Raw genomic sequence first — 17,110 nt, 5'->3', positions numbered from 1 at the left:
TACTGCTTCAAGAAAATAAAATTCTAAAACATAAACTGAAGTATTGGAGACTCGACAGATCCCTTCCTGTTGTCGAAGTGCTCTTTAAAGTGTGACTTAGGTAGTCTAGGCTGATGGTAATTGCAAGGAAATTTATTGCATTTAATCACACCATGTATAAAGTCACGGAGCTATAACAGAAACCTACAGCATGTGCTCAACATCAATTTATGTTATAAACCGAAATTTAACTAAACTCAAGTCTTTCAAATGAAACAATTATAGGTATTTCTTAACTAAAATGTCTAGTGCATAAGAAACAGACAAGGACAGCATAAGACAATATGCATATGGTGTGTATAGGTAAATGAGACTATTTCTGCATATGTCCGAACCATTTTAGGAACACCAAAATTAAAGTGGAATATCTGATAACAACAATACGAGCCTTCCAACAACTTGAATGAATGGGAACTTCTTTTTGCTGATATAATGACCTGGAACTAGCTGAACAATTGACTGATCAGTTGATTGCATTTACCATTTGTATGTGATATATCATCTCTTATGTTAATTGATTCCTTGAATAGGCTACTTCCGCTTTTAATAATTGACTGAGTATTGAGACAGATACATGTAGGATCGAGAAAAACGAAACTCAAGTCACATAGAAAGGACAAACACGACATGACTAACCAAAACAGCAAAGGGTTTTAGCCAAATCTGACTTTCTTTATTGAAGTGCCTAATCTATCCCTAACTTTCTATCCTACTACATATTTTATTGAAGAAGACATTATGCACTTAAGTTTTTCTTAAATCGTAATTTTTAAATATCAATTCCAATAACATATCAACTGATTTAACAATAATCAACACCAAATCTGACACATCAAATCTGACTTACTACTTACGTAAAATCTATAATCCGTATCAAAATAAGGCAAACTCGTCAGTTGTTTTGTAATGTAGATGGAATAAGAAAGGAAAAGATCCGAATAAGATTAGTCTTCAACAAGTAGACAAAAGAAACAGAGAACTGTAAATCAGACAACAGTTCTAGAAAATATAATTTCTATTAAGTTGAAAATGAAACTGCAAAAGAATGATATATTTTTTTGTAAATGAATAATTTTATTACAAAATGAAGAACTACAGGTACAAATCTCCCTCAATCAAACTACTTCTGTTTCCATATAACTGTAATTTCCCAGATATATAAAACTTTTAAGGAAATTGCTCCCATTGTCCCCATTGTAAATACGCTTTTGCCTTCCTCTTCCTTTTCTTGTTCTGTCTCACCCCAAATCTGGCCTCTTCTGTTGTATTTCTTTCGCTGCAAGCAGGTGCTTCCTTTTCATGTTGGCAGCTTCAGTTCCAGCACTGTTAGAAGTTGAATCTCCAGATTGATTCAGAATTCGATTGATAGTATCTCTAAGAGGCATATTAGCCAGAACATCATCAGACACTATTTTCCATGGGCAAACACAAACAGACTTGGAAACAATGCGATCTCTTATACATTTATCATACAAACTAGCGAAACAGCACTTTGCCAAAACAGCATCTTTCATGACTTTTTTGCACAATGGGTAGTGTAATTCGGGTGGTAAATTATCACCAACAGAACTACTCAAAGTTGAAGCAGAAGCATAAGAAATCACAGAACCACTGGAAGTTGAAACAGATTTCTTCGATATCCCAGTTGTAGGCTTAACCCTTTTAAAATCAAAGTTGGGATCACCATTTGTAGGGCAATACTGAATATAATGTCCAGTCACCTTACAATGACGGTAAACATTGTAGGGCAATACTGAATATAAAGTCCAGTCACCTTACAATGACGGTAAACATAACCTTGTGGTGGAATTTGGCGCTTTCCAAACCCTTTAACAGGTAAAAACTTAAACACAACATCAATTTTGTCTTCCTTACAACAGCTATTGCTTGGATTCACGGTTGACTTTGTGGGAACGGAATCAAAATCAAGTCCAAAATCATAGAAATCAAAACCTTCTTCTTCTGGAGAATGTCTCACAACAGACGATGGGATGTTTTCAATCTTGGGTTTTTCTTTTTCTCCGATAATAACTGGTTTTTCAATCTTGGGAACACGACAAATCAAAACAGAAGAGTTCGCTGGGATTAAGGAGCAGCCATCAGCAAATTGTTCATAGGTTCGGGCATCGCTGATCAACAAATCAAAATCCTTACCATTGCCGTAACGCTTGGAAGAAAAGATTTGGGCTTTTAAAGCAGAAACTGATATGAACGGACCATCAATGGAAGTCTTAAACTTGTAATACAAAACAGCCATTAATCAATTCTTAGAACAGAGGGTTACAGAGGTTTGCAGAGAAGTTTCCAAGTGCTTAATTTGGCTTACAAACTAAACTGTACACGTGACTTTCTTTCTTTCCTTTTTATTTAAAAAAAAAAACTGTAATCCAACTTTGATTAGAATTTGGTTTACGAATATTATAATTATGAAAAAAAAAATTTCATATACCATTAATTGAATTTAAAAACTTCAATAATTAAGTTAAAATATTGACCCATACTTCTAAAATATTTTTTAAAATATCAATAAATTAATACTCCTTTCATCCAAATTTTTTATTTATTTTTGTTTTTTAGATGTGTCACAATTATATATATTTTTTAACATTTAAAACTTTTTTATATTTTAAAATTATTTTTTCAAATTTTTTTATTTTTAACATAAAAAATCATGAAATTTTAATTTTATAAAAAATTAAATTTTAATATTAAATACATTAAAATCAAAAAATCTTTTTAAAATTTTATGAAAGTCAATAATACTCAAAACAGAGAGAATAAAATAAAAAATTTATAGGGTATTGATGTTAATGCGATAAAATTTAAAAATATTTATATTTAATACATTATTTTATATGTTGTCACTTAATTAAGTGATATTATTTTATTAGTAAGATAAATCAATTGATATAAACTTATTAATAAATTAATTTTTAAAAATATTAATTTTTTATATTTTAAAATTTAATATTTATTCATTAATAAATTAATATTATTTAATTTATTAATTATATAAAAAAACTAAATATTAAAATAATACATCAAATATAAATTCAATTTAAAAACTGTAAATCAATTATTGCCACATCATGGCCTAGTGTTCAATTGTTGCGTGGGAGGCAGCTGGCTTCTGGACACTTCCACGTTATCATCCAGACCTATAAATGTGTGGACGAGAAACATGGATACTTCAGAATAATTCTAAACAACAACGATAAGTAACCCCATTACCCTCAAACTCGCTTAAACTCTCCAATAGGAAACTTCACTGATGGCTGCTTTCAACACATTCAAACTATCACTTCTCTTGAGTCTGCTCTCAAACATTGGTCTGTTGCCAGAAACAAGCAAGAACAATGTTGGGCTATTTCCACCAACATGTAACCGGATAGAGTGCCCAACTTTTGATGTGATTCAAGCTGGCAATGACTATGAGATTCGTAGGTACAATTCCACCGTGTGGATGTCAACTTCTTCTATTCAGGGTATTTCTCTTGTTGAGGCTACCAGGACAGGCTTTCTTCAGTAAGTTTACTGTCTCTCAGTTTATTAACTTCTTTGGATTGTTTATTTCTATGGTTGAATTTCCCATCCTTCAAGAAATTTTTAATCTATCTTTTTTAATCTAATCATATCATATCATATCATATTCTCTTCATAATCAGAATCAGATGCATTAGACTCTCCCTTGATTTGTTTTATACTGATTGCAACAAAACCAATCTGTTAGATTGCTGGAGACTAGTAATTTGAACCTTTTGTTACCTTAGATGTGATTATTATACTTGAAAGGCGTAGCAGATGGGAAAATAGAGCCGCCCTGCTTTCATAGCAGAAAGTCTGAAATTTTCCTAGAAAACTTACATTTTCTATGCCCATCGGTGTTTAAATTTAGCTTTGTCTCCAACCTAATCTAGTTTTGCAGATATAAGCATCTATTGTCAAATGTTCTTTTTCTTGCTTCCAAGATATTCATGGTTTCTTAAAAACTTGCTACTATATAAAATTAATGGAAGTGCTAAAAACATGGTTCCTACTTCCTCTTATAGGCTATTTGACTACATTCAAGGAAACAACAAATACGAGCAACAGATAGAAATGACAGCTCCGGTGATCACAGAAGTTTTACCAAGCGATGGACCCTTCTGCGAGTCATCATTTACCGTCAGCTTTTATGTCCCAAAGGTGAACCAGGCAAATCCGCCAGCGGCTGAAGGCCTCCATGTCCAAAGATGGAAATCCACATATGTAGCAATAAGGCAATTCAGTGGATTTGTTACGGACTATAATGTCGGAGAGGAAGCGGCTGCCTTGGAAGCCAGTCTTGAAGGCACTGCTTGGTCTGCTGCAATCGAGAAGACTCGGAAAGCTGATGCAAGTTCAGTTTATACAGTTGCACAGTATAACTCTCCATTTGAATTCAGTGACAGGGTGAATGAGATTTGGATTTTGTTTGATATGGAAGATGAGTTCTTGCCCGCATAAGTTTAAAGTACGAGGAAAATAACTGAGCTATCCTAGAACTACAAGTTAACAATCTTACAGACAACTCCTGAGAATGCTTTGTTCTTATGTTCTGAATCTCTGAACTTTGTCTGAGATGAGAAACCGAGGATCAAAGATTCTGTATGTAACATGTAGCATTGGAAAATAAATGGTTTTCGATAATTTAATCTTTCTAGTGGTTTTCCTTTGACAACTCTTAACTGAAAATTCATAGCACATCATTAAATGTACAGAAAGTAAGTAAATATGATAGAATGAAAAAGTTGCTAGATTTACAATTTTTATCTAGTTTGCTAATAATTATGAAGGCAAATTCTACCATAAGAAGAAAGAAAAGTACATCTGAAGTTGCTGGCCAAACAATATACCAGTCACTCTGAGGCTTGTTCTATACAATCTTCAAAAAGTATTTTCATTAAATAAGAAAATATTCCTTTCCTTGGGTATTTTAATATCATCCACATGCCTCAATCAACAAAGCACTGAAAACAAAAATTGAGGCGACATTTCTACCTAAGTCACTATTTAATCGGTGGGAATTTCCTTGAACCAGCGTCCACAATCAGCAGTTCTATCAAGAGCATTTTTTGGGTAACTCCCATGTTTTACAAACATGCCATAGTCACTATCTAAAGAAACGTCGGTCAAAGAATCACATAACTGTGTCAAGTTCTCTTGAACTCTATTCACAGGTGGAGGTGATGAGTAGGAATCTAAAACATAAACCTTCTCCTCTAACACATACCTAGTATGGGATCTACTGGTTGAAAACATTCTACAAGAAACCGTGTTGCTAGAGGAGGATTCCGGAGTATACAAGTTATTGAAGATTGAGAATGGATCTCCATTGCTTGCATCAACATAGTCAACGGTACTGAAAGAGTCTCTAGTACTCTCTGTTGTAAAAGACGCCTCATCTGAGCTTGTGAAAAGGGACCAATCGCTTGATGTAGCATCAGAGAACTCCATACCGGTAGGCTCAGCATACATCTCCACCCCAGGATGAACATTACTATTTGCACTCTGCCTAAGAATACCATTAGAGTTGTGGTTAATACAGCCTGTAGCAATTTCTGGCCAGAAATCTGGGAAAAGCTGGGGGCCAACAGAATGGCTACTGGATTTACTTTGTGCCAGTTGTGAAGGCTTCTCTGTTTTTGTTGACACGTGCCTAGAGGGAACTTGCTTCTGTATGATCTTTTTGGCGAATGCTCTTTGAGGGCGAGGGCACGACCTTGGAAAGAATTACATACTTTCAGAGCTAGAAGATAGCATCGATATGGATGCCAAAAGTAACATTCATACAACAAAGACACATCCACAAATATAGCAAGAAAACTGACTAGTTTTTCAACATTTAAACTGCAGCATGATGTATGTTAAATAAACAACATGGAACACCATAAACACAATATCACATGACGAATCTTAGTATTTTCTTTCATTGGAGAAAGAAGATTGATTTTAATTAAGATGCAGGAGATTGCTAAGTAACATTATTGCTAGGTAATTTCAACAAAAAAAAAAAAACTGATTACATGGGATAGAAAACCAAAAAAGGGAAAAGGGAATTACTGGAAGGAAGAAAACAAGAGAAGATGGTATTTCTAGAGTAATCTAGCAATAATAGGTGTCTACCTCATGTAAAATAAGATGTAAGCCCCCTCAGACATCACTTGGCTCATCGAGACTGGATGTACCTGTGAGTGAAAGGGGAAACCAAAACCTTGTTCAATCCCATGGCAACAAAAGACAATCTAAACAAAACAGATAGAATTAGTACAAATTTAAACATGCAAAAAATCATGTTAATTCTTTACATCAGCTATTGGAGCCCATGAAACATACAAGCATGAATGATGAGATTCCTTCCAATAACACTAATAGCAAGAGAAAAGAAAACGAGAAAATAAAAATAACTTGACCAATAACATCATCATGTAAATAGATGTTCACAGAATTATGGCTTTTACCTTTTCTAAAAAAAGAGAAGAACAATACAAAACGGTCGTTAAATATTTTCACTGAGCAGCTGTATTTCTAAGAAATATTAAACTTGCCATCTTTTGAATAAGTAAAACCATTATGCTCATGTAAATAATCAATCACCTTGTGCCAAACCTAAGGAGATAACTTTACCTCAGTATCATCTATCCTGAACCACTTGCCTCGCAAATCTTTTACATATGACACATAATGTCCAGAGAAAGATGCATTCAATGTATCCAAATGCACCACAACAGCATAAAGCATGTAAAGTGGAGGGATGTCACCCGTTCCAGTCATAAAAGGAATCATATCCAGCATCTCAGGGAAAGTGATACACTTGTTTATTTTCCCATATTCTCCCTCCTGATTAAGCAACAGCCATGTCAAAAAATAATCAAGTCAAATAATAAACAAATTAAAAATTGATATTAGGCAATACTTCAACTACAGAAACACAGACAGAAATGTAGGATGGATAGGTAAATATAGAACCTATCATCCCCACATTGCCTATAAGAAAAACACCTATTGAGAAGCTAACCAAATTTAGGTTTGGTGTGTTTACAACAGGACATATATATAATGTCAACAATCAAACTTGAGTCTGACTTGTCTGCTATTTTGTTAAGTGTGTGTGTGTCTATATATATATAAGTTGCTTAAGTTGAATAAGTTGCTAATATAATTATGAAGCAGCTTATTAACCACCAAAACAAACTCAAACCTAATTGTCTATAGACCAAAAGAGCAAGCTCTAAGCTATGTTGTAGCACTTATGACATGACATTAGCTGAGGGCAATACAATGTAGAGCAGAGTGATACCTGAAACCTCTTTAAGACAATTGTCAGGATGTTAGGAGCCTCATGTATGCACAACTGCTTCCTAGCCCGAACATAACCAGCACACCTTTTGATAAAAAATATTTCCGGAGACAGTAAATTAAACAAATTTATAACAAGTCATCTAATAATTCTATTAAGGGATAATATGACAACAAGCTAGAACATGGTTGCACACCTTCCACATCTGTACATGTTTTCTCCATCCAAATCTTCAGGTGTTGTAAACTGAGTTAGTGCATCTTCCAATGACTCAACCCAACCAAATATCTCTAATGTAAGATCCATAATGTTTTCATATCTTTCTGACTCGTGAGAACATCTTAGACACTTAACCTGATTACATGCAGATTCATTATATATAGGCAACAAAAAAGTTTAAAAGAAATACGAATCAAAGAAAAGAAAAGAAAAATGAAGCACCACAACAATAGCTCATGAGATAGCTTAAGATAAAAGTTAAACAAACTATAAACACCTTTGACCTAAGGCGTCCTCCAAAAGTATGTTGTATAAATGTTGTCTCTTGCAACCTGGGGTCAACCTTGTGTTCGCCACCTAATCTCTCTAAGCATATTGATTGCATTGAAGCAACCAGGTGTCTGAAACAAACAATTGAATTTTTAGAGAGGCAAGGGCATGAAATTTCCATTCTTACAGTACAAGCATCAAATTTTAAAGCAAAACTGACAAATCTAGACACATAAATGAGGGAAAAAGAAGGGTGTGGGGGGATATTGGCTAGTGAATCCTGTACACCTCAAGAACTCATGTGCGTCTTCCTGACTTCCATCACCCATCTGGCAATTAATACTTCGGATGTGTGAAAGGATCCGACTAGATGACAAGGGGCCTCCACTCTCTCTTAACAACATAACATGATGTTCAAGCTCACACATGAGACACCAATCTTTCCCATAACCTATAAAGAAATACAAAGTAAGCTATGTATATGATTGAACAGAGATATTATTATTATGAACAGGTAACAAACAAGTGAACAACAAAAAGAAAGTACAAGCTCTTGAATGTGATCTATGCAGCAAATAGATGCTGAGAGGCTTCGTGCAGGTTAAACACTGGAGAACAGCATTGGCATAGCAACTGCAAAATTAAAACAATAATCAGTGCATTAAACATGAGCTCCTAGGACTTTCTTTTATATACAATGAAGAAGTTATCTTTCTTTGGAAAATCCAAAAAGGCTTCCCCAGATCACAAGTTGAAATATTGAATCTTAAGTTTAAGTAATAAACTCCATTTAGATGATTGGTCTGATGTCTAATACACAGCTTTTTAATTAACAATCATGCTGAAGTATAGGACAATTAAACTAGCTTCTGTGGGTAAAATCAAGAAAATAAGATGCAATAGGGTATTAAGGTTACTATTTGGTTCGTTTTATACTTAATATGCCATTCAAGAAGTCAATCTTCAGTAATTTTTTTTTAATTTAGTTTATAGGAACATATGCTACTACAGAATTTTCCTACCATGAAGCCCATATTCCAAGTTATAGAGCAAATATAGCTGAAGGTAAGACCATAAAAGTAACAATAGTGATACCTGTTCCCACAATTAAGAAGGCCTCTTGGTGACAAATCAAAGACATCACATTGGAAGAAACTTACAAATTCTTCATAAGGAAATAGCATCTGAGACAATATGATAGTAGATCATAGTCAGAGTTTTCCGTTCACAATTCAAGAGCCCCAAGAAATAATTTAACTCAAAGCAGAAGGGATACAATAGATAAAAATCATAGATAAATGTAATAGAAACTGACCCTTATTTTCTTACGTCTATTGCCACGAAGTGCAGGAAAATCCTGCTGAGCAAGTTTTGATGACTTGCTTAAACCCATCATTTCCATAATTCCCATGCTAGCAGCCCCATTGATTCCTGGTGGCGGTATGGCACCTGTCATTCCAGAAACTTCTGCACAAAAATTGTAGAATATGAAAAACTACAAAAAGCACAGCTTAAATATCAAGAAATGTAGAAAATTTACTTAATTCATCTGGAATTTGTCCCTTCCTCTCCATTTCAGGGCACAATTGTTCTCCAGACACATTCACTACTGATTTAGGTGATTTAGAGATTTTGGGTCCCGGGGATTGCAATGAACATCTAGCTTTTGTCCATTCCTTTGCTGCTGTCATCCCAGAACAGTCTGACTCTACTGAGTCACCAATAAAAGCATTTTCTGCATGGACTAAATTCTCTGAACTCAGGACAAAAGCAGTTTCAGCTTCATGTGCACTTGTCCCACCTTTAGCAGAATATGGTGGGCCAGAAAATTCATAGTTGCTTTTTGGTTCAGACATGTTGCCACATTGGCTTTGATGCTTATGACTCTCATGCATTACAGTACTTGCATTGTGCCCATGAATATGCATGTTGGCATTTTTCTGTTTTAAGATTCCTTCTTCTGATACAACAAAGCCACTAGTTCTTGACTGCAGCAATAGTTCAATGTAATTATCAGAAACTACATGATTAAATAAAAGTTAATGCATTCTACATAAACAAATTTAAAGATAAGAACCTTATGCCTTATAAAAGCCTCCTTGGAAGAAATATTATTAGGTGTTGAACTAGTGGCTCTAGTCCTCGAGGTTTCCTCACAAGAATCAAATATAGCTGTATCCTCTCTTCTTAGCATTTCTCTGTAGGATCTATGAGAAATTTTCTTGCCTGTACTTCTTCTCTCTTGTGCACAGACTTGAGAGGTATCAACTGTAGAACATTCCCCATTAGCAAATACACCAGTGGTTAACGGACAATGATTTATATTATCTAAAGGTACTTTTTCCATGCCAGCCTGCTTATTAATGTGCCCAAAGAACCGAGAATTCATGCTGTCACTAAGTAGCGCAGATTCTTCAAATGTGGCAACACTATGAGATGAGCTTGAGCTTGCACTCTCCAACTGCATGCATTCTTGCTTATGAACTTGCCTCCAATGAATAACCTGGCACCTCCCAGAACTGCATAAAACTCATCAGTTTTAGAGAAAGAAATATCATGTGGGAAGTGATGAAATGCAGGTCAGGTTGAAATTTATGGAAAAAGAGAGATCAAATCAATGTGAACTTGCAGAATCCAGCAAGTAGACCATATAATGTGTTAGAAAGTTTCAAGGAGGCACCATAGTGAAGTGGAAAAGGTGAGGGAGAAGATTAGATAACCATTTTACATGAAACGAGAAACAAGGAAGATTACGGGTACATTTGGTTTATAAATTTACTCTTTCTATTGCAAACGTTATCCATTAATGAATTGTGACATAGAGTCAGGCGCAAAAGATTTCAAACGGATGGTGATTCCTACCACCAATAAATTTTCATTGCTGATCTCTTGCACCTCCTAAAGTCTATAGTACATGTTTTTCCTGTCATAATCAATAAATGTATTTTAATGTAAAGAAATTTAGAAGTTCAGTAATTTCAAAAATTACTCAAGATGATGTAGCAGGAACATAATATTTTGCCACAGCCAGTTTGTTTTTGGCTGTAGTACTAATATACCATTCAGCCATTCTTTTTAGTTATTAATTTAGTATATTTCCAGAATATTAATTAACTATACTTCAGAGTAATTTAAGCTTGAAAATTAAATTAATTAACTCTTATGTTAGAAAGGCTGTGGTAATTTCTCTATACATACAAAAGCCTATTCGTACAGAGATTGCAACATAACATATGACAACTCTTCTATGTAAACTTATAAACATACTAATTATGAAGTCTCCTATGGTACTATGTTAATATTCATTTTGTCAACACTTCAATGTCACCGCCCCCAACTCTTCCCTCCCATCTTTTCCCCAAATCTCCACCTACCCTGATAGACGAAGAGTGTGGAGGGAGAGGAGCCAAAAGAATGGTAAAATACATCCTCTTCTGTGGGCCATTGGGTTTCAACAACTTATTGAGACTAAAAAGTGACCAATTCAAAGACAAAGACCAACTCAGAACCTCCAAGACTGGCGTTGAGAAGATAAGATTATTTTTATGCATAATGACAGCCTTACACAAAATGCAAGGAAATGAAACCTTATTGACTAAACTAAAATGTGGAACACTAGTAATAGGCAAGGTAATTAAGCCAAAAAGACAGAATGTGAAGGAAGAGCAGAAAACCTAGCAAGTCTCCAGAGAAAGCCTGAATGTAAAGTTTACAAAAGTTAGAATGAATGAGGGGATGAAAAGAAATTAAAAAGAAATTTCAGGCAAAATTTCAACAATCAAATCAATAATAAATAAATCAGCCCATGGCTAGGGTCTATGGCAGCATCAGACATGAAGCATGAAAGACTACCCAAGAATATTATAGACTATACTCCAGGATATAAATGACTGATGAATTATTCAAAATTCATTTAAGACAGGCAGCCACGAGAAGAGGCATATGTATGTCTGCAAAGTGATAATAAACAAGAGATATTTTATCATTTATAAAACTCTAGCCTAGCTGTGGACTTTTATTCCAAAATGTTGCTATCCAGCATTTAATTCTATATTTTACTTCCTTGAATAAGAAGAGCATTCAACAACAATGAAGTATAGTAATAAAGAAAATACATTGGAGCTGCTAAGGGGTGGAATATACCAATATCTGACAGCCTTGCAGCGGGAGCAGCGAGTTGTTGCTGGAGCAAAGCACTTGGCACACATATGTAACCCATTCTTTGAAGAAGGAACAAGTGGAATAGCACTGGCAGCAGCCATTGTTTCTGCTTTAAGAGCTTCTTCAGCAGCAAGCTGAGCAAGTAAACTTATCCTCTCTCGTTTCTTTGAAGCCTCACTCCATTTCCCAAGTAAGAAGTAAGCAACCAGAGGAAACACCACCAAGACCAGAAACAATACAGGTATATCAGCTTCCCTTGGCTCAAGCATGTCCCCACAAGCATTCTCATGTCCAATTTGAGCCCAAATTCACTATCCAGAAGATATTCTTCAGAAGCTACATAAGTCCAATGAAATCAACACCCACAACGGCAACTTAAATTACAACACGAAAATTATGCTGCCACTTAACCCTGTCAAAATTACTTGACTTATTAGGTCACACATAAGATTGCTATATAAAATATTGCACTATCAATAGATGCACTTAAGCATAAAGAGAGTTCCTTGACATTCTACTTGGTATGTTTTGCAGCAACAACTTGCATCAAAACTCTAAAGCAGATTACTTCTTTCCAGATTAGAAGTATAATACAATAAAAAGTGCAACCCAACCTTTGCAAGTTCTTTCAAAATGATGGAGATGGGGCCGTTCATGTGGCTGGCAGTGAAAAAAACTACCCAAGCCCATGAATAAAAATGAATGAAGAACTTTATATGACAACTCAGAGACAGAAATTCCCAAGCTTAGATATCAGTAAAGCCAGTTCAGTTCATAGCCACATATCCGACAGCAACAAGTTCTCAAGATGGAAAATATGGCATGCAATTTACAATCCGCATTGAATCCCTCCTGTTCACAGTGCAATCAAACCCAGCTACAACACTGGGAAAGGAAGGATTAGAGAGGAGGCAGTTGGTCCTTAGAGTATGACTCAAGTTGAGGCAAACCTTTTCTTACTTTATACATAAACCTACCAAAGCAAAGACAATAAAACTTAAGGCCACCACAAATATATATCAATTTCAGAATTAAATTGGCAGGAAGACTGGCAAGATTTCTTGTTTGAGCTGTCAACGAACATAAGGATTCACAGCCATCAAAATCAGATTTCTCTTCCATAAGATGCCACTGAGGAACTTTACTCTAACTTGACACTGCTGCAATGGTCTCTCATTTACAGGTTCACAGAAATTGCTCACCACCACTAAATGATAGAAACTGAAGCATGTTTGATTCAGCCAAATTTAGTTTGCTGGTTATGAGTCTACAACTATATCAAAATAAGTCAAACTCATCTCCCTTCTTTCTAAATGTTATTTCTCTACTGATTTATAAATTTATATATGTACAGTTGTGATTGTAAGACAATATGTTATTAATTGAAGAACCTAAACACCTTAAATTAGTTTACTTCCCAACTTCTCCAGAAAACTTCTCCAGAAAAGGCTCAATCATTTATCAGTATCTGAATTTTGCAGAAGATTCATGGCTACATAAGCAGTTTTGCTAGTGTAATGGCATGAGCTGCTAAAATTTCAATACTTTGCTTCCAGAGAGAGCAACAAAAAGAAGGGAATGAGGCATTGTGGCAGGAGGATTAACCATCTTTACAATATCTTGTGAGGGTCTTGGAATGAAATTTGAAAGTTTTTGTTAACACAAAACGACCAATTAATTAGTTTACCATCATTATTCGACTATTTCCCCCCTTGGAAAGACGTCTAGCTGAACAATCTCACTTCCCCAATGCACCAAACATTCCAATTCCAAATATAGTTACTTTTATCAGGCACAACAAGCTAAATCTTAAAAAAAAAAAAAACAAAGCAATTGCTCTGCTCCAAAGCACCAGCATTTCAGCTAGAGTTACTCGAATGAAGCAAACAAGATAGAATACAATTTAAAAGAATACATACCCAAGAGCATAGAACTAAAATTTTTCCTACTAGAAAATACCCATTAGTATAACAAAAAAAAAAAAACATTTCTAAGCACTAGTTCCATTTTCAGGTCCTTATCTACACTATACCCAAAATGACCAACAAAAAACACCGACTAAATCCAGCATTTTCTAGGACAAAGCTAGAACAAAAAGTACAGACCAACAAATAAATCTTCTGCCAAAAAAAACCCAACTTTTGTTCAACAAAACAGCAAACTTAAATGAAACAAAGCACTTCTACAATCTCAGATTCAAAAACCCAAAAAGCAAAATGAACACTAAAGAAAGTACAACTTAATGAAATGATAGTCAAAGTTGAGTATAGCTTGAATCTTTCATACCTGTCACTCATGCAAGCTGATGAAGAAATCTGAAGCAAAAAAAAAAAACCCCCAACAAACAGTACTTATTTTCTTTCTTCTTAACTTATTTTTCTACTTCAAAAAGATTCTTTGATTACGCATATGGTAAGACTAAGGACAACAGTTTTTCTCTCTCTTACAGTGCAACTTGTTTGCCTTCACACTTCTTTACACTTTCGAAGATTTTGGCAAATTTTTTTGTCTGGTCTGCTCAGACACAAAGCAATGTACTTTTGGTCACTTTATACACATGGCACATGGTAATTTGCTATCAAAGGGACAGAGTGTTGGGGTCCACTCTTTGTACTGTTTATAGGATATAGCCAAATTATAAGATTTGTTTTCAACCGTTGGATTTGTTGAATATGGAGTTTTGGACTGTAATTGCCTTGTGTTCTTTTTTTTTTTCTTTTTTTTTCTATCTCTGCTCATTTTGTCGTGTTAAAATATCAGTAGCAGATAAAATAAAACAAAATAACAAGAAGTTTAATCCTTTAAAGAATAATATTTTCTTTTCCACGCTGGAGATTGAAAATTTTTACCCCAATTCTTTGAATAAAAATATATATCAATTATTAAATCAAATAATCTAATCATATTCTTTTGTAAATTAGTAAAAAAATTATCTAATAAAATTAACTATATTGATAAATTGTAATTTTTAAGGTGATTTTGAATAGAATTTGTTAAAATATAAACAGTCATTGTTCAATTATTCAAAAAAATAAATATAAAAATATTTTTTAATACTTTTATATCATTTATAATTTATAACTTGTTATTATACAATTATATCATCAATAAAATAAAACTTTTTAATACTAGATAGGTTTATTTTTTCTCTTATATTACAATTTTTTATATAAAAATATGAGATATATTCAGAAAAAATTAATATATTATTTTTTAATTTGATAAAAAATAAATTAGACACAAAAATATTTTTTAAAATAATACAATTATTTTTAATCGGTGCTTATAAGACCAAATAATTTATTACTATCAATTTCGAAAATTTTAATTAGAAAGACAAAGTAACGAGTAAAATAAATAAATCATTACTAAAATTTTAAAAGAATTTACTTTTCCTTTTGCCTTGAAAGTGGGACCCAAATATAGGGTGTTCTTCCCAAGGATTTACTATTGAACACGTGTAGGGATGGGATCAAATGTGGAGGATAATTGTCGGGAGGACATGACAGGAATTTCAAAAAGCGTTGTTTTTTGGGTTAATTAATAAAAATAAAAGTTATTGTACAATCATCTTGAATTGTGACTGACGTCTGCCATTACAGGGTTAGTAGTAAGGAATACCTTTCAACCGGAAATTTCTTTTTTAATAAAATATTAAGAAATTTATATTATATTTTATTCAAAATTATATATAATAACGTACAAATATAAAATATTTTTTTTATTAAATTTATATATAAATTTTATTAAATTATAAAATCGTATTCTCTATCTACTTTAATATAATTTTGATGTCGTGTTTACAGATATAGGAAAAGAACAAAAATGACAACGAGGTGGGACAAATTTTTATTTGATCGAACATGGATCTAATTTCTTAATATTTATATTTAAATTTTATCGAATCTAATATTAAAGTATTATTTTTTATATTCAATTTAATTTATATATTAATTATTCGAATTTAAAATTAATTTAATAATTTTAATTTAATATAATATTTATAAAATATATATTAATTATATATAATCTTTTAGTAAATTAATATTTTAAAATTTAAATATTAAAAAATAATTTTATTAATATAATATATATCACCTAGAATTAAACTATAATACAAAACCGATTTTAAAGAAAATATCCAACCCCACTTTTGATTTTTAAAAAATTAAACTTTATCAAATCAAAACCAAAACGAATCAAAACTCGTGCAATACGATTATTTTCGCATCCCTCGATATAAAGCCATCCATTTGGGGATTTTGTGAGTGACAAGTGCTTTCTATGATTTGCCATTCACTCCACCCCATGCTTGTTGAGTTACTTTTTCCTGAAGTAGACAGGTTAGCTCACTTTTTTCCTCGGAATATTTGATGTAAATCATGTCATGCCCAAAAGTGCTTCTAACAGCATTGTTAAATGCTTGGTGCACGAGAATGAAGAATGTAACAAAGTACGTACAATCATGAGCCGAATAAAATTTATGAGCGTCAATTTCAAATACCAATAATCTCAAATAAAAAAAAAATGAAATCGATTTTGACGCTACTATTTAAAAAAAAACATAACAATTTGCATCAAGAGTGGTTTAGAGGAGCAAAGCAAACGATAAAGACACAAGTGGCTAAATGAGGATCCAAATAAGTTAAGAAGGCAAAGGATGCAACCAAGATATATATTAAATAACATTTGCACAAAGCAAGAAAAAAGAAGCATCCCTAATGCTTATACTCCAACTCCATCAATTTATTGCTAACCATTTCATTTTCTGCAACAAAGAATTTTTATTTTATAAAATCTTTGTTGTTACTTTCTTTTAAACAATCTTATTATTAATAATAAAGTTATTTTTGGTATTTTAAATTTCATAAATGGATGTGGACAGTGTTGAAAAAAATAATACCCACACGCAACAATCAATAACAAGCTCAAATAAAAAATAAGAACACACAAATATATTTGATTCGATCTAATTCAAAATAGCCTATTCTAAATCTAATCCACTATCAAATAAATCTTTACGATTGTGAGACTTTTAGAATGAGAAAAGTCTACTAAAACTCCTTACTCAAAACTTAACCCAAAACTCAATTACCCTACTCA

The 17,110-nt window shown here is 33.2% G+C and overlaps 3 protein-coding genes across 6 annotated transcripts; 1 reads left to right on the top strand and 2 right to left on the bottom strand.

Annotated features, from left to right (window-relative positions):
- Window positions 1-1,062: 1,062 nt before the first annotated feature.
- LOC111276337 (E3 ubiquitin ligase PARAQUAT TOLERANCE 3-like) lies at window positions 1,063-2,348 on the bottom strand. The gene is made up of 2 exons (XM_089754654.1): window positions 1,814-2,348; window positions 1,063-1,760 (listed from the first exon to the last, which is right to left on the bottom strand). Exons 1-2 carry the CDS (start codon window positions 2,294-2,296, stop codon window positions 1,278-1,280), a joined length of 966 nt encoding a protein of 321 aa, XP_089610780.1. The 5' UTR covers window positions 2,297-2,348; the 3' UTR covers window positions 1,063-1,277.
- An 883-nt stretch (window positions 2,349-3,231) lies between these two features.
- HBP1 (SOUL heme-binding family protein) lies at window positions 3,232-4,712 on the top strand. Its single transcript, XM_022861698.2, has 2 exons — window positions 3,232-3,564; window positions 4,089-4,712. Exons 1-2 carry the CDS (start codon window positions 3,311-3,313, stop codon window positions 4,522-4,524), a joined length of 690 nt encoding a protein of 229 aa, XP_022717433.1. The 5' UTR covers window positions 3,232-3,310; the 3' UTR covers window positions 4,525-4,712.
- A 132-nt stretch (window positions 4,713-4,844) lies between these two features.
- Window positions 4,845-14,454, bottom strand: LOC111276000 (ubiquitin carboxyl-terminal hydrolase 15-like). Of its 4 annotated transcripts, none has more exons than XM_022861695.2 (15): window positions 14,294-14,454; window positions 12,622-12,980; window positions 11,990-12,419; window positions 9,924-10,365; window positions 9,387-9,834; window positions 9,162-9,313; window positions 8,942-9,030; window positions 8,394-8,479; window positions 8,135-8,297; window positions 7,854-7,977; window positions 7,554-7,711; window positions 7,358-7,442; window positions 6,685-6,897; window positions 6,184-6,245; window positions 4,845-5,779 (listed from the first exon to the last, which is right to left on the bottom strand). In XM_022861695.2, exons 3-15 carry the CDS (start codon window positions 12,274-12,276, stop codon window positions 5,071-5,073), a joined length of 3,018 nt encoding a protein of 1,005 aa, XP_022717430.2. In that variant the 5' UTR covers window positions 12,277-12,419; window positions 12,622-12,980; window positions 14,294-14,454; the 3' UTR covers window positions 4,845-5,070. The 4 variants fall into 4 exon arrangements, with proteins under 4 accessions (XP_022717430.2, XP_089610976.1, XP_022717428.2 ...); XM_089754850.1 differs by having other exon boundaries at window positions 9,162-9,310; XM_022861693.2 differs by lacking the exon at window positions 12,622-12,980.
- Between the last annotated feature and the right edge of the window lie 2,656 nt (window positions 14,455-17,110).

Source organism: Durio zibethinus, chromosome 25 (genome assembly GCF_047325235.1).
Source record: "Durio zibethinus cultivar Kanyao isolate XHJ-2024 chromosome 25, ASM4732523v1, whole genome shotgun sequence".
NCBI lineage: Eukaryota > Viridiplantae > Streptophyta > Magnoliopsida > Malvales > Malvaceae > Durio > Durio zibethinus.
The sequence above is the reverse complement of the archived record's forward strand: the minus strand, read 5'-3'. Positions and strand labels throughout refer to the sequence as shown.